The sequence below is a fragment of the Lemur catta genome, chromosome 1 (genome assembly GCF_020740605.2).
Source record: "Lemur catta isolate mLemCat1 chromosome 1, mLemCat1.pri, whole genome shotgun sequence".
Lineage (NCBI taxonomy): Eukaryota > Metazoa > Chordata > Mammalia > Primates > Lemuridae > Lemur > Lemur catta.
The window spans coordinates 167,560,622-167,585,705 of record NC_059128.1 but is presented as its reverse complement, the minus strand read 5'-3'; the positions used below and the strand labels follow the sequence as shown (position 1 = coordinate 167,585,705).

The 25,084-nt window shown below is 36.4% G+C and overlaps 1 protein-coding gene across 15 annotated transcripts in view; it reads right to left on the bottom strand.

Moving 5' to 3' along the window:
• CEP63 (centrosomal protein 63) overlaps positions 1-25,084 on the bottom strand; it is a 50,420-nt gene that overhangs the window by 7,702 nt on the left and 17,634 nt on the right. For 10 of the 15 annotated variants that reach the window (XM_045539092.1, XM_045539091.1, XM_045539071.1 and 7 more), the window contains exons 4-12: positions 19,672-19,767; positions 18,709-18,831; positions 14,212-14,325; positions 7,547-7,780; positions 7,104-7,243; positions 5,749-5,886; positions 4,319-4,433; positions 3,261-3,458; positions 1,014-1,100 (exon numbers count right to left, since the gene is read on the bottom strand). In XM_045539092.1, the coding sequence (XP_045395048.1) occupies positions 1,014-1,100; positions 3,261-3,458; positions 4,319-4,433; positions 5,749-5,886; positions 7,104-7,243; positions 7,547-7,780; positions 14,212-14,325; positions 18,709-18,831; positions 19,672-19,767 (1,245 nt within the window). Of the gene's footprint in view, positions 1-1,013; positions 1,101-3,260; positions 3,459-4,318; positions 4,434-5,748; positions 5,887-7,103; positions 7,244-7,546; positions 7,781-14,211; positions 14,326-18,708; positions 18,832-19,671; positions 19,768-20,320; positions 21,207-23,829; positions 24,042-25,084 lie in introns of those variants that run through there. The other 5 variants (XM_045539082.1, XM_045539086.1, XM_045539085.1 and 2 more) reach the window with 5 other exon arrangements.

Here is a 25,084-nt window from a genome sequence, read left to right as displayed (position 1 = left end):
TTATAGAGGCTTATATGCATTTCTTTTTTCTTTTGAAGATGGGGCCTCATTGTGTTGCCCAAGCTGGTCTCAAATTCCTGGGCTCAATCAATCCTCCTTTCTCAGCCTCCTGAGTCCCCAGGGTTACAGGCCCGGGCCACTGTGCCCGACACTGTATGCATTTCTTATCCTCACTACTAGATTAATCTCTTAAAAGCAAGAATCCTATCTTATTCATCCCCCATTCATTATAGCACCTACTAAAATTCTTTACACATAAAAGATTCTAAAATATTTGATTAAATGAATTATATCTTGTAGAAATATAATTAAAACTAAGTTAGTTAAAAGATAATATACTTTAGAATAAAAAGGTATTGTGAACATAATAATTACAATAATAATAATATCAGCATCTAGCATTTACTCCACACTAAGTGCCAGGCACTATGCTAAGGCATTCATTCATTCATTCATTCATTTGAGACAGAGTCTTGCTCTGTCACCCCAGCTAGATTGCAGTGGCATCGTCAAAGCTCACTACAACAGCCTCAAACTCCTGGGCTCAAGCAATCCTGACTCAGCCTCCCAAGTAGCTGGACTATACGCGTGCATCCCCATGCCTGGCTAATTTTTTCTATTTTTAGTAGAGACAGGGTCTCGCTCTTGCTCAGGCTGGTCTTGAGCTCTTGACCTCAAGTGATCCTCCCACCCCTGCCTCCCAGAGTGCTAGAATTACAGGCGTGAGCCACCACGCGCAGCCTGCTAAGGTCTTTATATAGATTTTCCACACTAAGAACATAGACTGTACATATATCTTATCACATACATAATATTATAGAAAAAAAAAATCTTCTGGAAAGTTACATTTACTCACTTCCATCATTGTTCTGATTTCACTCTATTTGAGAAAATTTCTACAAGAGGATCATTCTACTAGTTTGATCTTAACTCTTTCTTTATAATATCAATGGTTACAAAGTGATTTTTTAAAAGGTTTGGATAGTAGAAAACTTGAGTTTCTATTTATGTACCTCATGTAAACCCAATTCCAACTTCATTACCACTTCAGAAAGATGTTGGTTTTCTAACTTGAGTGACTCTAACTGATCCAAAATCTCCTGAAAAAGAAAAAGCAGAAAAAAATAAATATAAAAAAGAAATCAAATGTATCTTACAAAATTTTTCCACGTGTAATTTTCATTAGACTAAGTTACATTCTTCATTCATATACAAACATATATATATAATAAATATGTACTATCTAAAAAGATTTTTTTAAAGGTATTCTAAAGGTAAATTAACATGCATATGATTAAAATATCCTAAGATAATGAATCAGGTGAAGCAGCAAAGCTTCAGTTCACTGGTAAATACCAAACCACTCTCCTGGGTTAGCCTTCTCTCATTTGGCTTCTACCTCTGAAACCGCCTTTACAAATTGACAAAGGGGTGCAAGGCAAGAACTGCGGTAAGGGACTAGCTAAAAACAAGGCACAGGCCTAGCTAAAAATAATAATAATAATTAGCCACTGTCCCCGTTTCCTTCTCTATAAATGCTACTCTGTAGCACATAGCTGGTGGTCATAAAGATTCTTAGCTTTCTCCATAGATAACATCACCTTTTTGAAACCTAGGGATAGTTTCTGAGATATCTTCCAGGTCCCGCATTCCAGTGGAACGGCTGACCCACCCAGATCAGTGGCCCATACTGAGGAACTGACTCAATTGGTCTTGTGGCCCCCACCCAAGAACCTGGTCAGCAAAGAAGACAATTTCTACAACCCCAAGGTTCCACCTCGAACCCAGCCAATTAGCAGACTCAATTGCCTATGCCAAACTGTCTTTAAAATCTCTGTCTTCCAAATTCTCAGGGAGGTGGATTTGAGAAATTTCTCCCATCTCCCCACTTAGCACTGTGCGGATTAAACTCTTTCTCTGCTGCAAACTCAGCTGTCTCAGTGCATTGGCTTCTTCTTGGACAGCAGGCAAATGAACCTGGTTGGGCGGCAACACCTCCAGCATCACATGGAACTGCACTTCTTTCACAAAATAACAACTTATTTTCAGTCCTCATTGTCCATAGCCTTTCTGCTGGGCCATTCCTATTTGAAAAGATTCCTGCCTTCCTTGGCTTGGCAAACACTATCTGGTTTCCTTCCCCACTGATCCTTTTTTCAGCTTCATTCCAACATCTTTTTTACCGTAAATGAGAAGTAACCTAAATTTAGGCTGAGTCACTGCTCTTTATCCTTTATGCTTTCTCCTCATAATCTCTAAGTCTCTCAGAAAGTTTCAAATGCCAGCTTCATGCAAGGACTCCCACAGCTAAATGCCTAACCCTGATTTTAATCTTGAAATCCAGGCCTTCTGTGGAATTGACTATTAGATATTTCCACATAAAAGTACAGCCTTTATCTCCAACCAAATGTGGCAAACCAATGTCCCCTCTACCAGCTCCCCTGTGTATCTTTCACACAAACTCATCAGCTTCGCCCAAACTTGCTCCCTATCTTTATTTATTTCATCACTTTCCATCAGATGCCCACACTTGGATCCTAAGTGACATCTTTCCTTAACTCTGTCTATCTCACCCTCCCTGCCAATCAAATACAGAGCCCAGTCAATTTCACCAGCCAAGTATCTCCAGAATTCATCCATTTCCCTCTCCCTCCCTTGCCTCCTGCTTAGGCCATCATCTTACCGCTGTGACAGCATCTGAGTGGTCTCTTGACCTCCTGCTTAAGGCCATTCCCTAGTGATCTCAAGGGCAGACTAGAACTCCTTCACCCAGCTGACAGGGCCCTTCAGGAGCTAGTCCCTGGTTTCCAGTCTTATTCCTTCCACTTATCCCACCCATATTCTAGTTTCAACCATGGCAAGCATGTCCCACTCTCTCTTAGAGGCCTCTGTGTATACTCTTCCTTTGTGTGAAACACTTTTCCTCCCCCTCACCTAGCTCATTCCTATTCAGTCCTCAGCTCCTAACTTAGCTACCGTGACCTCTGGGAAGCCTCTGCACTGAGTGTCTAGATCCAGGCTCCTTGGGGTGTCCCCTAGCCTCTCACCACACACCCCTGGCACAGGCACTTTCCTTGTCTGTATCTACTCTCACCTCCCCAACAATCCACATTAGACTGCTTGTTAACCAGCACACCCTTAGCTCAAACCAGGTGCCTATGAAAAATTTACTGAGTTAAATATTATGGAAATTATATCTAATTAATTCCATCTTCAAAAACAAACTTCAATAAAAAGAGTATTTACTCAGGCTTCACCACCTTATGCTCTACTGCTTTTTCTTCTGACTTTTGCATCTCTGCTTTGAGTCTCTTTTCCATGTCTGAGGAAGAACCTTTGGCAGAAGCAATGGTAATATCTCGCTGATGTAACTCCCGAGTTAGCTGGGAGATTTCCATCTTCATTCCTTCTAGTGCAGAACTGTAACTTTGTTCAGCCTGTATAATCTGTTCCTTCAACTACAAAGAAGCAAAAAGGAAAGCACCAGAAGTTAAGAGAAAGCATTTAGATAGAAAAATATATTAATAACTAATAAAATAAATTTTACGTTACCTCAAAACATGAAATTTTTTTCTAGATTAGATATGCAGAAAATTAGCAATTTACCAAGATGCAAGTCTATACTGAAGGTCAGGTAGTTATAACTGCAATCATTTATTATAATCATCTCCCTCTCAAAACAGGGAGAAATGGATTATTCCAACACTGAGGACCAGTATCAAAGTCCGTGTACACCATTCAGAGGACAGAACCTGTGACCTTCATTCTTTTATTAGTTGCAAACCTGTAAATATTGTTTATATGGTTTCCTCGTCTACAGAAGATAATAAGTAACAAACAGAAAGACAAGAGGAAGAAGGGGCTAGAAGTAATCTCAAAGTAATAAAAAAATACAAACCAACAAATAGGACAGCTAGGGCTCTGCATACCTCAGTAGCTAATGAGGATACTAACTACACTGTAGCACAGAAGAAAATATATAACCATACCCATCTTTAGTCATTAATATTAAATGATAGTTCATATCTTTTTACAAGCAAGAAAGTATATACTTTAGAGAGAGCTTTTCATCAAAATATGTTTAGAATAAAGACTTAGCATTCAAAGAGTGCAGATTTCAATTACGCTGAAAATATTTATATGGAACCCTCAGGGTAAGAAAGAAAGCACTTCCCATTCCAGTTGCTCTTCCATTCTTGAATATCAAGTGGTCCTTTGGACTACATTGTCCTCTCATTAAAAATGACCCCTATAATCTCCCAACCCATATCTCGGTCCATAAATACATACATGCAAACCCAGGCATGCAGATTTTTACCTTCTTAATCTCTTCCCTATAGTCATTGTTATGTCCTTCCATCTTCTTCAATTCTTCGTATTTTTCCATTAGTTCTTGGCTCAGCTGTTTACATGTTGCACTTACAGATTCCAAACTGTATGACAAAAATAACTTCACATATTTAAAACAAAACAAAAATTCTGAAATCTACAAATTGGACTATCTAATTTACCTTCTTGATGTCCAAGAAATACCCTGCCAATATCTTAAATATTACCTTATCCATTTAAAAAATTACTAGAAAGCCAATCAATAAAAAAGTGAATTTTTGTCCCAATGTCAAAAATAATAATAAGCTTTATTTTATTCAATCTAAAGCATACACATATACCTTGATGATAACAAAGAATATCTTAAGTATTCCAAGTATTCCAAAAAGAATAAAGCAAAAAAATTTTTTTTTTTTGTGTGTGTGTGTGTGTGTGTGTGTGTTTAATATGTAGAGAAAAACCAAGAAAATACGTAGTGGTTTCCAAAAACAAAAATAAGTGTGAAAACAAAAAATGTATTACTTAACGATAACCTAAAAAATGTTAAATGGCAACTTTTTTGTTGTTGTTTGTTTGCCTAAAGGCTAATGATGTATGTACTTTTATCTTTTACATACAGAATACAAGAGTATACAAATGATCAATGACTCGTGTGTTTAAAACAAAGTATCAAACTCTTCCCAGCCAAAAAGCTTAGAGGTACGACAAACAAAAAACAGTTTATGAGTATGACAATGATCCGAGTTAGCCAGGTATGGCACAGCATTAAACAGGATCCAATTAACACCCAAGGAAATATCAACACCACTGCAGAACAAAAAAGAAGGAGCACCCTGGATCAACTGGGCCCTCTACAACAACAGTTTCAGTGAGGTGGTAGAGAGGAAAACCTAAATAAAGGGGTTCTAAACAGGTAAAAGGTGAAGAAGTAGAGACAGTATAGACAACTCTTTTGATGAATTTGGTTTTGAAAAAGAGCAGAGAAATGTGGGAGTGACTTGATGGAGATACAGGATTAAAGGAAGGTTTTACTTTTTTTTCCAAAATGGGAGATATTACAGCATACTTCATACCAGTAGAAATGATTCAGCAGAGAGGAAGAACTTGATGCTGTAGGGATAAAGGAAATAACTACAGAAAGAGGACACAAGTAGAAAGGTTGGCCTTAGGAACACAGATCCATAGTAACAGATTATGGGCACAGATGCAGCAGACTGGTAGATCTGGTGGTAGAAAGATCAAGAAATTCTCCATTGTTTGTTTGTTTACTCAATGAAATAAGAAGTTAAACCATTTGTAGATGCTAGAAAAAAAATATTTTTTTACTAAGACTATTACATTAGTTTACCTTATCAATATGATCAAAAACTCATTTTAACAACTTAAAGTTTTTGAAATGTGTATATAATAATTATCTACCTGCCTTCAAGACGAGTCACCTCTTCCTGCAGAAGTTCTTCACTAGTATGGGTAAAATTCAACGGGGAGAGCACATTGTCTACGTTCCCCTGCCCCTGAGAGGTACACTTCCTTTCTGTCTGAGACTCCTCCAGTGGCCTATAGAAAGACACACTATGATTGTTAAAGGCCTTTTATCTTTGCAAACAAAAACAACACATAGCCAGTTTATATTTCCCAGTTGTTTCTGGTAATTAAACTCTTTGGAACTCCTCAGTCTGTCTCCTGCTTTACAAAAAGAGCACTGGGAGAGTAAAGAGTCAAGAGATGTTGCTTCTCAAAAAAGTTAGCAGAAATTTACTCCTTTGTTAACTGGAATTTGCCAGTGTTTCAAGAGAAAAAGACAGAATGGCAAAATCACTTAATTGACACTTGATACCTTGAGCCAAAGAAACTGAAAGTTATAGGAGGGAAGCGAGGAGGGGTGAAAACCTACCCAACAGGTACAATGAACACCATTTGGGTGATGGGCACACTTATAGCCATGACTCTATCATTACAAAAGTGATCCATGTAACCAAAAAATTTTGTGCCCCTTCAATATTTTGAAATTAAAAAATTTAATTTAATTTAAAAATAAAATAAAATAAGTAAATAAAGAAGAAGGGAGGGGTTAAAACTTACCTATCGGGTGGCACAATGAACACTATTTGGGTGTGGGCACACTAAAAACCCTCACTTAAGCATCATAAAAAGTATCTACATAACAAAAACATTTGTACCCCCCTAATATTTTGAAATAAAAAAAGAACTGTTATGAGTTTTATAGAAAAAAAAAAAGACAGTTATAGGAGAGTTCTGGCAAGGATAAAATTGTACAACAGACTTAAATCAAGCAAAAGGTGCATAACTCATTCTATTACTTTCCACAACAAATTTCTCATAGTGAAAATTCACATATAAAAATAAAATTAGTTTTAGGAATGTGTTTAAAAGGGCTAGCTCAATGGCTGGTTATTACTGATGATAAGCAGCTACTAATGACAACCTATTCTACCAAGAAAGGGAGGCCTTTCAGGAACCGTAGACTACGGTTCCTTTAATATTTGGAGTTTCACCAAAGGTACAAACTGAGCAATAGGTTTCTAACTTTCTAAACATCAGGTCTCTGTTAGGGACCCAAACTGGAGGCAGGAAAAAAAAACTAACCATGAAAAATTTTATAATACTCTAAAAACCTAACTCACAAATTAAAACTGAGTAAGAAAACCCACAATATGATCAAACATAAAATTATGAATATGCAATATTGAAACTGGTGCTTAATGCCAAACCATCAAGTGGCTAAGATGAATAATACTTAAGATTTAATACACCTTATGGCTTCTACTGGGTGTTGCATGTCAACTGCCTTCAATTTTTCTTGTAGCTTCTCCTTTCGCATTCTTGCCTCATGGATGAAATTTTCTTGAGACTGAAGAGCTGCCTTCAATTCTCTCTTTTCTTCCCGCAGAGCCTGCAAAAAAAGCCAGATATTATTACAATTTTCCTTCAGTTCTCTTTTCTTCCTCCAGAACCTACAAAATACTAAAAAAAAAAAAAAAAGAAAGAAAAGATACTATTATAATTTTTCCATTTCATGAGAAAAGGAAGCCAGGGAGTCAGACTGTAAGTTATATTATAGTCACAGTTATCAATATCTGATCCATCAGCTACAGAGTAGGGAAGAAAGTATAGACTTTGGAACCTAGTTCTAAGTTAATTATTCTCTAGCACTCATACACACACTTCCCCCAATTATAGGAATTTAAAAACACACCTCTAATAGTTTTTCAGATTCCCTCAATTGTTCTTCTTTTTGCCGCTGCTCCTGCAGAACAGTCATATTGGTTCCAACCAAGTCATTGACCCTCATGGTGAGACGCTCTATTTCCAACTCATTGGCACAGATAGTGTCATTGGCCCGCTCCAGCTTACTGCTCAGGTGCTGAATTTCTGATTGGGTGGATAGCTCCACAGACTCTAATTTCTGTTTCCGATTGGCGAGCTGAGCCTAGAAATACATAGATTATCAACAGGAAAAAGGGACATGATAAAAGAATAACCAATGAAGAAGCAAGACTAAAATGAAACTGAGTAACATTTCCATAAAAACACAAAGCATTAGCTCACTAAAATATATGTAATAAATATCTTTAGAAGGGATAAAAAAGAATTGAGAAAGTAAAGAGATTCCATGCTGCTCCTTACTGAAAAGACAGCTGCAATATTCTACCTACTTGTGCAAAAATTCAACTGCAACCACAAGCCATCATATAGAAAAAGTGGAATTATCGCCTCCTTAAATAGGAAATAGGAGCTATAATGCATTCTTCCATTTTTTATGGAAATTCAGAAATTAAAATTAAAATTTTAAAAATCACTACACTTCTTAAATTCATAGTTCAAATTTTCCCCTCCCCCCACCCACAGCATGTTGTATGTAATTATTCTGTTTTAACATTATTTTCAGATACATGACAAATGCACATACTCAGATTATTCAAACTGACCACAAAATACTGTTTGAATTCGAAGAGGTGAGGGAATTGTGGCATTTTGTTCATTAAGGAAAAAGGTGCTTACAAGGAAGGAGAGATTGGTTCTGTCACTGGTTTTTGGACATTTCCTGAACTAAAGATTTAACCAAACATATGCATCTCAAATTAGTTTCTCTCAATGACGTATCTACTGAGGTACATATAAATGAAACCACTTTAGCAACTGTCTCACAGACCTGTAGTATATATTTCCTAACTTTTAGGCTACGCAGTCCAGCTATATTGGTTTTTAGCTCCCAACTTTCTAGTTTTCACAAGTTTTAAATCCAGCATCCAGACTGGTACTTCATCTACACACTGAAGATGAACATAAATCATCTGTGAAGGTAAACTTCTCTTATTCTAAACATTTCTAAAGGTAAAAGCACATAACTTTATTTTAGAAATATAAGTGGAAATGTCTATGAGAAATCTATCTGCTACAGATTTAAAGATTTTATTGTAAACAGTACAGGGCCAAAATCCTGTACCGTATACTGTGGTCACATAAAGTAGATGCTAAAAAGATGTCCATAAGCCAGAGAGAGGATAGGAGGAGAGAGGCAAAGTGACAAATAGTGTTTGTATAAATTACTGATCAAGATTCCAGTGTAAAAAGCCAATTTTTTGTTTTTACCAGATCTCACAATAGTATGAGAGAAGGACATCAACATGGGTTTAGAATTGCTAGAATAATTGCTAGGCATGCAATTGTCTCCAAACTTTTAAACATAATATAAACTTTTTTTCCAAGAGGAGGAAATCTTATACAGAATCCTGCACAGAATAAATAAATGCAGAGATTAGGTGAGGGTGAAAAGGAGAAATGGGCTGGAGCACAGCTTGCTGAACCTCCCCCAACCCTACCTTAACCTGTACAGCAGCTCTGAGGCTTAGCAGAACACAGCCGGAAAACCACTGTCCAAACGGCGCTCAGGAGGAAACGAAATATATAATTGCAAAATACTAGCAGCATCTTCTTAACACTGCAATAGCTACTTAACACTATTCAACTCAAAACTGTAATCTTAAAGTAAACTCAATATTGAAGTTATATAGTTTAATTAAGCTATATCTTAACCAGTGAGTCTAGATTTGCTACTTAAAAACAAATCAACTTCTCAGTTTTGAAGAACAAAGAATATAAACATCTTTTATTAGTTATTTCAGACATGCAAAAATACAATGTTTTCTAGGCATAGTGAAAAGTACATAATCATCGCAAGTACAAATTCTAAATTTCCATCAACTAGAATCCAGACTACCGTGGCTAGTCTGACCAGATTTCAAAAGCCCAGTTAAAAAAAAGAATATAAATATTGTAATGATAATATTTTTGACATACTGAGTTGATATATTATGAAAAATTTTACCTGTTTCTTTTTACTTTTTTAATGTGACTACTAGAAAATTTTAAGTTATAACTGTGACTCACATTGTATCTCTATTAGCACTGCACTAATCTCAAGAATACTTTTCCAATAATAAGGTCAGAAATAATCATATAAACCACTTATAAAATAATGATTATTTCTCTTAAAAATCTGGCTTTAGAGATATTTTAAGGATTATTTTTAAACTTTTTTTTTTGCACTAACCACTAATATTTTGCACCAGAAACTAGAAATCCCTCTTATTAACCTAACATTTAGCATTCTAACTATTCTATTGAAGTGGGTGGGGTTATCAACAAAACAAATCACAATACAGGTGGTTAGAAGTAAGAAACAATTAAGAAGGCAATTTACATCAGGAGACAGATACAAAAGCCAAAGGTGTGCAGCTAAAGTGAGAGAGGAGACAGAGAGAGAGAGAGAGAGAGAGAGAGAGAGAGAGAGAGAAGAAGGGAAGAGGCTGGGAATTAGGGGTTGAATTCAAATCCTCTTCTGGATTTGTGGCATGTACTTCAAGAAAATGACTCTCCCAGATAGTGGAATTACCGAGAACAATGTAATATGAAGCAATAGGGCTTTTTATTTAACAATGGATCCCAGTATGAAGGTATGGCCATTGCAGGCATCAATACCTTACCAAGCTCCCCAACACTGTCAACTCCCAATGTGTCACTACAGGCCACAGCCTTGCAGCATTTCCAATAGCTTGGAGAGCCTATTAAGAATACAGCTCCCAGTAAGATCCTCTTATCACTGTTGTGTCTATGCCACTATAAACTTCTAAACAGTAGGTCTGAGCCAACTCAACTCTAATAATGCCACCAAAACAACAGATTAACATTTCAGTTAGGATCATCTTTTCTTTGTAAGTTGTAACAGGAAAATGATGTTTTTAAATATAATGTATACTTATGTATCCATATAATTGAACAGATTTAAAATTAACTTGAATAATACCTTACAGCACATCTAAATATTTCCAAAGGAAAACATATAATGCAACCTCTACTTTTCTCACATACAATTTATCAGCTAAATATTTTACACTTTGTGTTGACTTAATATTTTAATCTTTTTCAAATGTCCTTAATGTTTTCTAAAATTTCCCTGAATATTTCCTTTTCATAATTGTATTGTTTAGGCAAGAGGGAAAATAGCAGATGATACCTTTGCCTTCTAAACAGAAATGACCTTGTGTTTTGGACTGTACTGATCTTGAAATACTGTGTCATAAAGTGCTTAGCCTAGTGCCCATCACATTGTAAGCACTCCATACATTTTTAATTATGTTTCATGGAAAATTTCAAATGTAAGATGATAAGCCCCTATATATTCATCACTTAGCTTCAAAAATTATCAACACTTTGCTATTCTTGGTATTTTTAAAGTTTGCAACTACCCTTCCCTTCCAATATACAGTGTATATAGTTTTCTTCCTAAAAAATACACATAAATGTAATATACACTGTATATAAGCATAGAAAAAGTCAGAAGAAATTTATACCAAAAGGTTTATCATGGTGAACCTATAAAGTATAGAATTATGGGTAATTTTATTTAATTCTTATTTGATCTACATTTTCTCATTTTTCTAAAATGAACATGTATTACATAATTTTAATAGCTGACTAAAAGAAAAGAACTCAAGCAAATATATGACTCAAAAGGTAAGAAGTTATTTCTGAATTCCACTTTTAGAGGTAAAAAACATACAAGAAAAAAATTCATACCAGAAATTTTTGTAATGGGGGGGAGGATGTTAATACCCATTTACCCAATCTCCCAGATTTCCTACTGTTACTGTTCAGTGGTGACCCACATATTAACCAAATGCAACGTGTCAACCTTGACTGGATTCCTACTCAAACATCCAACTGTAAAAAGACAGCTTTTAGGCACCTGGGGAAATCTGAACAGACTGGATATTAAAGTATATTGTTATTATTTATTCTATTAATGAGATACTGATACACTGTAGTTTTTTTTAAGCCCTTACTTAAGTTGGGAAATAAAATGTGATTTGTTTTGTAATATTCTAGCCAAAAATAAAAAGTAGGGAATGGTATAAAATTTCAGTTTTATAAAATGAAAAAATTCTAGACATCTGTTGCACAACAATGTGCATATAGCTACCATTATTGTGCTATACACTTAAAAATAGTTAAGGTGGCAAATTTTGTTGTGTTTTTTACCATAATAAAAAAAAAGATTGTCAAGATAATAATTATTACTGTTAGGTAATGGGTATACAAAAGTTTATTTAGATGTTTAAAATAAATGATGATCATACAGCACTGCTACATATTGAATCACAGAAAGATTTAATTTTGTTTCATTTGTTAAGGGAGAAAGAGAAATACATATATAAGTAACTTTTTTGAGTTAAACAGTCAGACAGTTTTACTTTAAACGAAACTACTGGAAGAATAATTCAAATACCCTTACTAGAGAAAACAAATATTGGCTCTTTAAAGACTGCTTATTCTAGCCCTAGCTGAATTATGGTAAATAAAAATTGCATTTTTACTAACAATGAAGTTTTAATTATGTAGAGTCAAAAATCACAATAGTTATTTGAAACAGGATAATAGTAACTTAAAATAAAAATCTACAGTCAATACTAATACTCCACAGATAAATAACTGAGAACTGTAAAAGTTCAGACTCAATTTGCTTTCTTGCCAATCTGAAGGCAACAATTAGGATATGGTGCTTTCGTATTCTGAACTAAAATAAAACTTTAAGGCTCACCCCCCCACCCCCACCGGCTGACTGAATGGACCCCCTCATGGCCAAAGGAATATCCTAAAACTAAATTGCCTGCCAGGAGGAAGGAAGTCAGATATGCCTTATCATGCCTCCTTCCCTTCTTGGGGACATCGTTTGTAACCCATTAGCAGGCCTAAGGGTATACAAGACAAACCTGCAGGTCCTCAATTCACACAACAAGTAAGTCTAGTGGCTTATCTCTGATAAACAGCTCCTTATGTTGAAACATTCCAAGCCTTTAGACAAAGCTTCATGTCTTCAACCAATTACAAGCCAAAGAATCTTCAAACCCACCTATAACCTGTAAGCCCCAGCTTCAAGATGTCCCACCTTTTCAGGTCAAACCAATGTATGCCTCCCACATATTGATTTATGACTTTCCCTGTAACCCCTGTCTCCCTGAAATGTACAAAACCAAACTGTAACCCAGCCACACCGAGTCCACTTGCTCAAGGCTTCTTGGGTGTGGCTCCAGGTCATAGTCCTCGAATCTGGCTCAGAATAAATCTCTTTAAAATTATTTTACAGAGTTTGGCTTTTTTTCTGTTGACAGTATTCAGGTCAAAAAACCCTGGTCTAGACATCTCAGGATTTTCATTGACCTGCTCTGGCTGCACATCTTGCTGCAGCCTAGAAGATAATTTTCTTCCTTGGGGTTGCTGTGGACACCCTTCTGCAGAGCCATTGTCAGTACTTTATCAGACAGCTGATATTCAGGGAGATGAACAAAAAAAATCAATGCATTATTGAGACTTAAAGCAGCAAATAAATGCAGATTATAAGAGCAAAAAACAAAAACACCTTCCCTCTAGCTCTTTTAACTTATCCAGTCTGTTCCCTCATTCTGTAAAACTGAAATAACTACCAACCTTGACAGATTGCCATGATATTAAACAGATAACATATACAAACTCATCTAGAAGTACTGAGACAGTATCAAGCTCTAGCACATAACAGATGATCACAAACATTCATTTCTCCCATGTTCATTTTCCTTTATGTTCTTGATACTAATTGAAAAAGCAAACAAACTGAATATGTTTCTAAGACACATTCCTAAAGCAGGTATCTATTTTTTGGTTTTGCTTAAGCCACTAAAAGAAAAGTTTCTACCAGTGTTCTAAAAAAGTGTTTCTGTTACCACAAAGACACTACTTCTAGTTAGTGTGTGTACCAATGCAGTGTGACTTTCTCAGCATTTGTGTCCAAACAAGCAGACGAAATGAAGCTCCCCAGCTGAGGAACCTCAGCCAAGGTATCGCAGCTATCACAGAGATGCAGCCAGGTATGGACAGAAGTAGAGCCAGGGGACCCAGGGACTGACACAGAAAAAGATAAGGAAAAGGAGACAGAGACTGGGGTGGGAGTGGCGTGGAGCAGAAACGAGGAGAGAAAGCTAGAGACCAAGACTAGGGGAGTGAACATGGATGTGAGCGGAGAACGAGCAAGACAGAGTGTGAGCAAGCCAGTGAGAAAGGAAGAAGCCAGCAAAGGAGCAAGCGGGCACCAGGACGTGAGCGTGGGTAGAAGTGTGCCTGTGTGCACGGGAGGGAGGAGATATGCCTAGATGCTGAAGAGGAGAAGCCTATAAATAGAAGAGAGGCTTCCTATACAAGAAAGACAGCAGGGTGAGTAGTGAGAAGCTGAAAGAGGCTAAATAGCACCAGGAAGTTGCATTAAGGTAGTTAAAATTTAATCAAAACCTATCTGCTTCACATTATTTTAAAACATCTTAAGCCTACCTGAATTATCTCTGATTGTTCAGCCAGAGCCTTCCTTTGTGCCTCCAGAGAAGATACCTGTTGCTGATAAATCAGGCGTTGTTTCTCCCAGTCCAGAGATTTCTGACGAAATTCCTGAGGAGGCAATTAAGGTACTTAACTTCTAAGTGCTTCTCCTCACATCTTCCCAGACCCACTTCTCCGTTAACTTTCCCGTGTCCCTGGGTGTGCCTACACCTTTCTCCACAGCAGGGGCCCCATTACTCACTTAGCTGACAGAACTGCTGGGTAACACTGATTCCTCACACACTGCGCCTCTGGATATCTGTCTTTCTAAATTTAACACCCTAATGGTGAAGAGTATGAAACACAGATGCTGAATACTGGATTCATGACAATTTTAATAGATTTGCTGCCACCTAAGGGTTGTTATAATCTTCTAGTGATTTTTCAGAAAACTGATGCTAAGTTAACTAAAATTTCAAAGTATGATTACAGATATCCCTCGCTATCCAAATTCTTGACATCCAGACCCAGGAATTGAACAAATTAAATTTTCAAGTAAGTCCCTTGGTAGCCGAAACCTTACTTCTCAGTATCTAAAACTTAAGAACAAAGTAGATTCAGGTAACACAACAGCCTTTGATATCCAACTTTTTATTATCTCACAGAAGAACTACAAAGGCTTGAATGATAAGGAATATATGTACTAAATTTTAACAGATATTTGTAACTGAAAGCCAAACAGTTAAAAATTAATGATGAATCAACAGTAATTTCAAATTGTATGATCAAGAAAATAAGCCCAATATTTATGAAAATGGGGCAAATCAAAGGGAAAGGAAACTCCATCTTTCTATCACTGTCTTCTAGACTCTCAACTCCAGAAGTCTCGTGCTCCTTAGGATAATTGTTGCTAACCAGATTTCTAATATTCACTCATTCATTCTTTTAATCATTCTACTGCTTTAGGTACTGCTTTAGGTGTTGGGGATACAAGATTTAATAAAACAAACAAAAATCCTAGTCCCACTCAGTTGGAGGGCTATTCACAGTCATTGTATAGAGCACAATAGATGGTAATATGTGTTTTGGATAAAATAGAGCATGGCATGCTCAGAGTAGGGGGTTGCAATTTTTTTTTTTTTTGAGACGAGGTCTCACTCTGTCACCCAAGATGGAGTGCAGCAGTGTCATCATAGCTCACAGCAACCTCAAACACCTGAGCCCAAGCAATCTTCCTGCCTCAGCCTCCTGAGTAGCTGGGACTACAGGTATACACCACCCACACCCAGCTGATTTGGCGGTTGCAATTTTTAAAAGCAATGGCCAGACTGAGAAAATAACATTTAAGTAAACACCTAGGAAGATGGGGATGAAGTTATACTATTTGGTTCAGAGGGAACAGCCTTGAAGTAGGAGCATCCTGGTGTGTTTAAGGGTAAGGAGACTGGTGTGGCTTGAATGGAGTGAGTGAAAGGGAAGTAGGAGACAAGGTCAGAGAGTTAACTGGGAGTGAGACCATGTATGTAATTAGGATAATTTTGGGTTTTAAGAGAAGATAACGGAAGGTTTCTGTACAGGAGGTGACATGATTTGACTTACATTACAGCAGAATCATTCTGGCTATTGTATTGAGAAAAGAGAAGTCAAGGATGACTCCAAGGCTTTTAGGATTGAGCAAACTGAGGGATAGAGTTGCCACCAACTCAAACAGTAATTGGTGTAAGATTAGGAAGATAAGTCAGGACCTTTATTTTGGACGTTAAGTTTGACAGTTTTAGACATTATAGTGGAGAGGTGAAACAGGCAGTTGAAAGTTATTCTGTATCAAAGAGGAGAGGTCACGGTTAAATACATAAATTTGGTGACTGTCAATGTATACACAGTGTTGAAGCTATGAGATTGAATTAGTGTTAAAGCTCACTCACCAGGGGAGTGAGTGTAGACAGAAAAAAAAGGTCCCATGCCACAACCCAAAGATATTCATTCCAATGTTAAAAGGTTGGGGAGCAAACAAGATTGGGAAAGAGTGGCTAATAATATAGGAGAAAAACGAGGGAAATGTGGTTTTTCTCAAGCCAATCAAGAAAGTGGTTTAAGAAGGAAGAGACCAGCGGGGTACAATAACGATGCAAATAGGATGAGGAAGATGAGGTCCAGCCTACAGGCTTTAGGAATGTGGAGGTCATTGGTGACTTCCATGTAAATAGTTTCTGTAGTGTGAGGGGACTAAGCCTCATTGAGTGGGTGCAAGAAAAATGGGACAAAAGGAATCGCAGACAAGTATAGATGCCTGAAGTAATTTAGTTATAAAATGAAGGAGAAAAGTGGGGCAGAGGAGGAAGAGAGGGGTCAAGAGAGGATATTTGATAGGGGAGAAATTTAGATGCTGGTGAAAAATATCCAGTAGGGCGGAAAAAACTGAGGATGCAGAAAAGAGAAGAATTGCTGGAGGGGAGGGAAGGGGGTGGACATGGATAATTCCTCCAGGAGAGAAGGCAGGGTAATGGGTACAGATACAGATAGGTGGGTAGACACAGGGTTGGAAGTCTGTGAACAGAAAGGAAGATATCACCCAAAGGTGAGGATGTGAAAAAACTGTTGAAGGTTTGAGGAGAAAAAAGGAAGTATGAATCAGTTACTATGAAAAGTAGGAGACTGAGAGGAAATGCAGTATGATTCCAGGCAGCAATAGGACCCATTTGAAGTTAATGACCATGAATTTAAGATGAGGCCAGCCAGTGTAGTTATGTTTTTCTCCAGCCATTAAGCCACACATTACTGGTAGAGAGTGGGCAGAAAGGGGGACATTTACCCACAGTTGTGGTTTTGCCAAGCAAATATGATGAAGCAAGAGAGGAATCCAGGAGATGAAGGGCAAGGTAAGGAATGTAACCACAGAATTTAAGCTGGATAAGGACTGATAAGTGAGGACACGAGGTAGATATGGAACAGTGAAAAGGTGGCAGAATTTAATCACTTTAAGATATAGATAATGATTATTGAGAGTGAAAAGACTAGAAGGAGTAAGCTGAAAAGACAGGGATGTAGTCAGAGTTATATACTTAAAAATGAGATTCTAGAAGGGATGTAAATATTGCTAATGACATGAGCTAAGGAATGGCAATGGAATTAAGTGGATGAAATAGGCAGGAGATCAAAATATCTATGGAGGAAAGAACACCATAAAACTCAGAGGCCAGAGTATTATAGACATCATCCCCGCAGACACTGAAATCCTCAAAGTTAAGATAAGAATAACGGAGAGAGTGACAATGAGCTGGGAGCTGGAATCAATGAGCCGGGGAGGTAACCCAGGGATCAGAAGACGACTACTTTGGTTGTATGGACATCGGTTGGTGGTATAGGCTGCTGGGGTTTTTGAGGTAGAAAGAAAAGAAAATGGTCAGGAAGTAGCAATGAGAACCAAGAAAGATATGGGGGGGTGGGGGAAGGTATCGCTGTCAAGGGCTAGAGAGGAAGCAGTATCTGTGTAGTCCTCTGATTCTGAGCTCTTCAAATGCATAAAAATATTCAGATGTAAAAGAATTAAACACACAAATTACAATTTTAAGTAGTAATAATACAGTGGCATTTGTGGGTGACTGCCAAGCATAGAAAACTTGTAAGTAATCACACAAAGCCGTTGAACAATGTTTCTCAAATTAGAATCAACTAGGGGAACTGGATAAAACGCACACCCCTAGGTCCCATGCCATACTACTGGCTCAGAATTTCTGAGAGCCAAAAAGCACCCTGGGGCTTCTTTTGTACACTGAGAACTACTGGCAAAGATAGAGGCGGCAAGTAACAGCCTTGTGCTGCTCCTTCATCTACTCTTGGCAAAATTAGCTCCCACCTCCCCTTAAGTCCTCAATATATATACAATAAGCATGGAGTTACTCAGTCTTAATCAAAATATGGTTAGCAAAGAGGGAGGTGGATGGCTTACTATATCTAAATGGGAACTGAGGATAAACAATCTGATATGTAGAATACTCTGTACAAAAAGTGCCATGTACATTCAACATTTACTAAGCCCCTACTCTCTTAGGTGCCTGAGGTACGACGACAAATAAGACAAGGACAAGGACACCACCCATGACAGACTGCAATAACTTTCACAATAAGGGAGATATTGGCATGTTGGGTACAACAATCCTTCCTGTATGGATTAGTCCCGGGCATGTTTCGTATCCCTGGTTCCTGTCCCCTAAATGCCAGTTTCAAACTCGGTCATTCTGACAACCAAAAAAATGCTGCCATACATTTGCAAATGCCTTCTAAAGGTGGTACTGCCCTGTTGAGAATTATTGATAGACAGTAACCCTGTTAACCACAGGGAACCAGATAATGATAGGATGTACAGTAGATCGCCCTCCCACCTTTGAAATAGCTCAGTGGCAGTCCTGGAAAGGGTAGAAAATTGGTTTCAGGAAACAGCACCATTAGAAACAGTGTTTTCCTACATGAAGGCTGAAAATCACTATGACCAAATTATTACTATAAACATACCTCTATTTTTCCAGTTAACCTCTCAATTTCAGATCGATCTTCCCTGGGACTTTTGGTATTTCCTCTGAATTCCCTTATTTGCTTTTTCTGCAGCTTTTCATAGCTTCTCTTCAGTCTGCCTAACTGTAGAGATAGTTACTTCTATACTTAAAATGTAAGAATTTGTAAACAGTGGTTGGGGGGCAAATTGGTATTATGAAAGCAAAAGCAGTGCTAACCAGCACTATTGACAATACACTGAGAACATGTTATATTTCCAAACTAAAATACAAAACGAAACATTATGTATGTAAAATAAACATTAGCAAAGAAATATATTCAAAGAAAAAATAAAAGGAAAAATAATTTTTAAACAAAACTTTCATTTTTATTACAATAGCCTTATACTTAAAGACCCCACCACCTACCCCCACAATAAAAGCAGCAAATAAAAACTCTCTCTCTTTCCTCTAGGCCTGTGGTTCTCAAGCTATACTCCTGTGAGGTATTGATATTCAGTAAGCAGGAGAAGAGTACTTTGGAATTAAATCAAAATAAAAGCAGTTTTTTCCAAATCTAAAGAATAAAATTAAGTTAATGGATAGAAGTTTCTTATTTTTCTTATTTATCCCAAAATTGTTCTTAAATCTTGGGATCCTCGATTATTTAGAATCTAGTAACTGATAAAATATTAAATATATTTTTGGTATCAGTATTTCACAGTATTATACAAAAGTAGCTCTATTTCTTTCAGGTGTTCAACCAAGAAACATATTTTAGAATCTCCATTCTAGGTAGTCTCAAACATATAATTAGACAAGACTTCTTGATGGGGTTAAAGAACAGAGAAATAGATTTCCACTCCTGTTCCTCCCATGAATATGTGCTTCCCACTTTACAAAGTAAAAACTGGTTTTCATTAACAAAATTCTCAAGTATAAAAGAGAGAGAACTATACAACATGTAATAGAACTAAAATCTCACTTCTTCATGTAGTTTCTTTAACTCCTGCTTATACTCCATGGCCATCTCTTCCTTGATTTTTTCATGTTCTTCTATTTGTTGACGCAACAACCCAACCTAAAAGCAGATAAGTAGTAGTATCTTTCATTATTAGCATTGAAACAATATCCCTGAAACATAAAAATAGGAAATAACCTCTGTACTTATTTGTAAATTCAAGTTCTCAAATGCATATATATGGTAATACACCCCTTCTCGGGAAGTCAAATATCTAGTTATTTAATAATCCATAACACTATCAAAAAACAGAGAACAAACAACTAGTTTTAGAATTTCTAGGTTTAAACGAAAACTCTCCCTATGTCTGAATTACCCTACCCAACCCTTTTCATAAAAAAAAAAAAAACTCATGAAAAAATTAACAAAGTTTTAAGAACATTGGAAACCAAGAATAGTTTATTAAAAAATCTATGAGACTTCAGGAATAATTTCTCCAAATCAAAGTGCAGAATAATAACATCAAACAGAAAGACAATAGGAACTTTGTAACTGCTTTACCATTTACCCCACTTCAGAGAAACCAGTTCCACTAACCAGAGTAAGGAAATTATACTAGCCCATTTTTCAATGACTTGGTATCAGTCACAGCTATTTCATGCCAAGTCCTCACCTCCATAAGCATCCAGCAGTATTCCTGTTGATCTACTGATAAGTGGGGAGAGAGGGGGAGAACAAGGAATAAGAGGTAATAATCTCAATCACAAAATAGAATGGAAGCTTTTTTTTTAAGTACTAGAAATAAACATACTTTACTGTCTTTTCTAAGTTTTCCCCAACGGCTACGGCTTTGTGGAAGAAAAAACAGTCTTAAAAAAGAAAACAGTAAGCCCACCTACTTGATAAAGACCTTGAGGATTCATCTGTTTGTTTAACGCAAGTCTTAATTATTCATATTTCCTAGCCCACAACCTGCCAGAAGATATAAAATTAGAAAGTAAAGTGGCTATAATAGAAGAAGTAGGTACAATGATCAGTAGGAAGGAGCAACAGCTTTTAGCAAAGATAGAAGAAAAAAGGGAGAAGCAGATTACCCTGAAAGTAACCTATGTCTACACTGCTATAACCCATGAAGACAAAGCACATCAATATGTAGTAACCATTACTCGTAACAAAGATACCAAGAGAAAAGGTACATTATATTTACTATCCACAAATGCCACATACACACACACACACACACACACACACACACACACACACACATATCCCTCCCTGAACATTATTAATACTGCAAGAGAGAAGTGAGAGCTCAAAGTTCCAGTTAATTGTACTACTGATTCTTATGTAACAAGTCACTGATCAGTAAATGGAAGTGAGAATATTAACTGTTAATGATGGTAACAGGACCAAGATGTTCACAGATCTTCTAGTACTTCCCCCTACAGGAGTTCTAGGATAAAGCTAACAAAAGAAAGTGAACAAATTATGCATGTTAACAGAATATGTTAATATAAAAAGAAACTAATACGTATAAAACACAAATGCACTTTGTGTAAATGTAAAAAGACAAAGAACTTTTAGTGTATAAGGCTGAAAGCAAGCATGCTAAATCATGTTGACACTTAGAGTTTACCATCACCACTAATCATTTCCAAACTTTTCTAGGCCCAGAGGAGAATAATCCAGAACACCCACAGAAAAAAAATGCACATTTTCAACCATTCAAGTAGGAATTGTTACTTTATTTTTTAATAAACTTAAATTGAAAGAAAATACACAGAAAAGTGTAGCTCAATGATTTATCAAAAAGAGAATCTGCCTATCAATCATTATCACCACCACTCCAATAGATCTGCCTCCTCCAACCCCACTAATCACTACCCCTCCCCACTTTTCCACAGGTTAGCGCCTAGTCTGGCTTCTAATATCATCAGCTTACTTTGCCTGCTTTCATACTTCATATAAATGGAATCATACAGTATCTACTCTTGGACTGGCATCTTTCACTCAACACTGTTTGCGAGATTCATCTATACTGTTGCCTATAGTAAAAGCTCATTTATTTTCAATGCTGTACTGTATTTCACTGCATGAAAAGATAACTTTTTAAAATCATTTCTTTTCTGATGGACATTTGAGCTATATTCAGTTTCTGGATATTAACAATTATGCTGTTATGAACAGATATACTATATACATATATATTAGGAGTAGAAATGCCAGATCACAGTTTAACTTTAGTAGACAATTGGCAAACAGTTTTCCAAAGACATTACACCAATTTAGATTGCCACCAATAATATAAAGATTCCAGCTGTTTCATATCCTTACAATAAGCGTATTAATAGTCTTTTAACTTTTAACCATGCTGGGATGTATCTAGAGGTATACTGTGCTTATAATTTGCATTTTTCTAATAACCAGTGAAACTGAGTACCTTTTCTCATGTTTCTTGGCCATTTTCATATCCTCCTTTGTGAAACACCTATTTAAGTATTTTGCCCATTTTTCTACTCAGTTAAATTCTTATTATTAGTTCCTTATCTGTCCTTTGTTGGTTATGTTATGAATATATAACAAGCTCGTGATTTTAATCATTAACCTTTTCTTTTATGATTATTATTAAAGAAATCTTTCCCTACTCCAGGGTCACTAAGACATTCTCCTATGTCACCTTCTGAAGATTTTCAAGCACTTCACATTTAAATTTGTAATCCATCTAGAATTAAATTTGGTGTATAGTATGAAACTAGAAGTCAAAATCTTTCCTTTTTTTCCTCATATTGTTATTCAGTTGATCCAGTGCCATGTATCGAAAAGACTTCCCACCACCCTTCAGTGCTATGTTGTTATTAATCAAATGTTCACATATGTGGAATTTCTGTTATGGTATTCTTTTTTTTTTTTTTTTTTTGAGACAGAGTCTCACTTTGTTGCCTGGGCTAGAGTGAGTGCCGTGGCATCAGCCTAGCTCACAGCAACCTCAAACTCCTGGGCTTAAGCGATCCTACTGCCTCAGCCTCCTGAGTAACTGGGACTACAGGCATGCACCACCATGCCCGGCTAATTTTTTCTATATATATTTTTAGTTGGCCAGATAATTTCTTTCTATTTTTAGTACAGACGGGGTCTCGCTCTTGCTCAGGCTGGTCTCGAACTCCTGACCTCGAGCGATCCACCCGCCTCAGCCTCCCAGAGTGCTAGGATTACAAGGGTGAGCCACCATGCCCGGCCTGTTATGGTATTCTTTATTCTTTTCCATTGGTCTGTTTTTCTATCCTTGCAATAATACCACGTTGTCTTAATACAGTTTTAAATAAATCTTGTTGTCTAGTACACTAAGTCCTCCAACTTAATTCCTCCTTCATCAAGATTGTCTTGGCTACTTCCATATACTTAATATACCGGAATTTTGATTAAAATGACACTGAATCAATAGTTCAATTTTGGAGAAACTAATACATTTAAAATATTGAGTCTATCCATGAACACAGTCTATCCTTCCATTTATTGCAGTCTTAATTTCTCTCCATAATTTAGAGCTTTCTGTTAGAAGGTTCTGTAACTCTTTCATTGGATTTACTGTATTTTGTGCTTTTTTTGATACTCTTGTCAATGATGTCTTTTAACTTCATTTTTAATTGCTTTTTTGCTGGTACAGAGAATACAAAAATTTTTGTATATTAACCTTGATTTCTGCTATTTTCATTTATTAATTATAACAGTTCACAGATTCTTTGGATTTTCTACATACACAAAAAATCATGTGTTAATTACTACAGTGGTATTTCTTCCTTTCTAATTCTTTTATCTTTTATTTATTTTTCTAGCTTTATTGTACTGGCTAAACCTCTACTATAATGATGAAAAAAACTGTTGATACTGGGCATCCTTGTCTCATTCACAATCTCTGAAGGAAAGCTTTTAATATTTCACATTAATTGTTACTTGCTATATGTTTCTTGTATACCCTTTTATCAGATTGAAGTTCCCTTATATTTCTAGTTTGCTAAGAGATTTTAAAATTTTTATCATGAATGGATAATTGAGTTTTATTAAATTCCTTTCCTGGATTGTTTGAGATAATTATGGGTTACTTCTCCGATAATGTGACAAGTTATATTGATTTACAAATGTTAAAACAACTTTGAATGCCTAGAATAACTCCAAATTCCTTACTCATTTTGTTAGGTCAACCTGCTCCATAGGAAGTTAGAAGATAACAGCAGCAGGAATGTCCTTTGAAACCAATCCAATGCCAACATTGTAATCAGAAAACACATAAAGCATTAACTCCAAAATAAGTTGCTGATGGTAATGCTCCTCCAAAGTATGATCTGCAGGCAGGCTGGAGCTGATCTCAGACAGCAACCCAGCGGGAGATAAGGAGCCTGAGGTAGAATGTAAAACAACTATGTCATGAAACACACTATTTAGTGCAACTGACATTCTTACATAGCAAAACTTTCTCAGTAAAAGATGTAATGCACTGATTTACATGCTGGTGTAAGCTTTCTACCTCATTGTGGACCTGTCATTTGAGTAGCAGTATTTGTACCATACGACTGCTTCAAGGCCTGTAACTTTCAAACAAATAAAAATGACAAAAGCCTAAAGCCCTACTTTATATTTGTTATATCATGTACTGCTCAAATCAGATTATGAACATGTTATAACCCACACTTGAAAAAAGTGTTTTAATGCAACGCAATTTCACAAACTCTAAGTAATAGATTCCCATTGGTAAATGTACACCGCTTCTGCAAACTTAATCAACTTTCAGCAGCCCCATCAATGAAACAACAAATTGACCAGAGAGCTGCAATTATAAATTTCTTGTATGTTCCCAGCTGTTTCAAACTTGTATCATTCAGATTCTACCATTGTACCTATCCATTTGATCCCTTAATTTCTCTTTAAGTCATTAAGTAATGGGAATAATGCCCCTGACATCAAAATTAAGCCACAGAAATAAGTACAAACTTAGCATCAGAGTGACTATTCTCAAAATCACAAACACAGAAATTTCTTTAATGGATTTTAAACAAAATAAACAACCTAGATATCTACATATATGGTGATTTTCTTCATTAGAAAACCACTTTCACTTCTTTCACTTCAACTTACTAAACAGAACTACTTCTGTTTTGCCTTAGGAGAAACAAAGAAGTGCTAGCTAAAGTAGCTTACCAGAAAAGGAACACTGACCCCACCTAAATTAAGACTTTAAAAATATCAAACATGATCATCATTCACTGTACTTTTTCATCACTTTCTGTATCTTTGCATGAGGTGTAATTTCAAAATATATTCCCAAAGGTCTACCCAAATTTTAAAATAAATTGCATTTTAGCACATGGCATTAATAGAAAATTTGGATATAGCCAATATTACCATGTACTACTTTGACCCAAAGTGTGAATGGCCAACCACT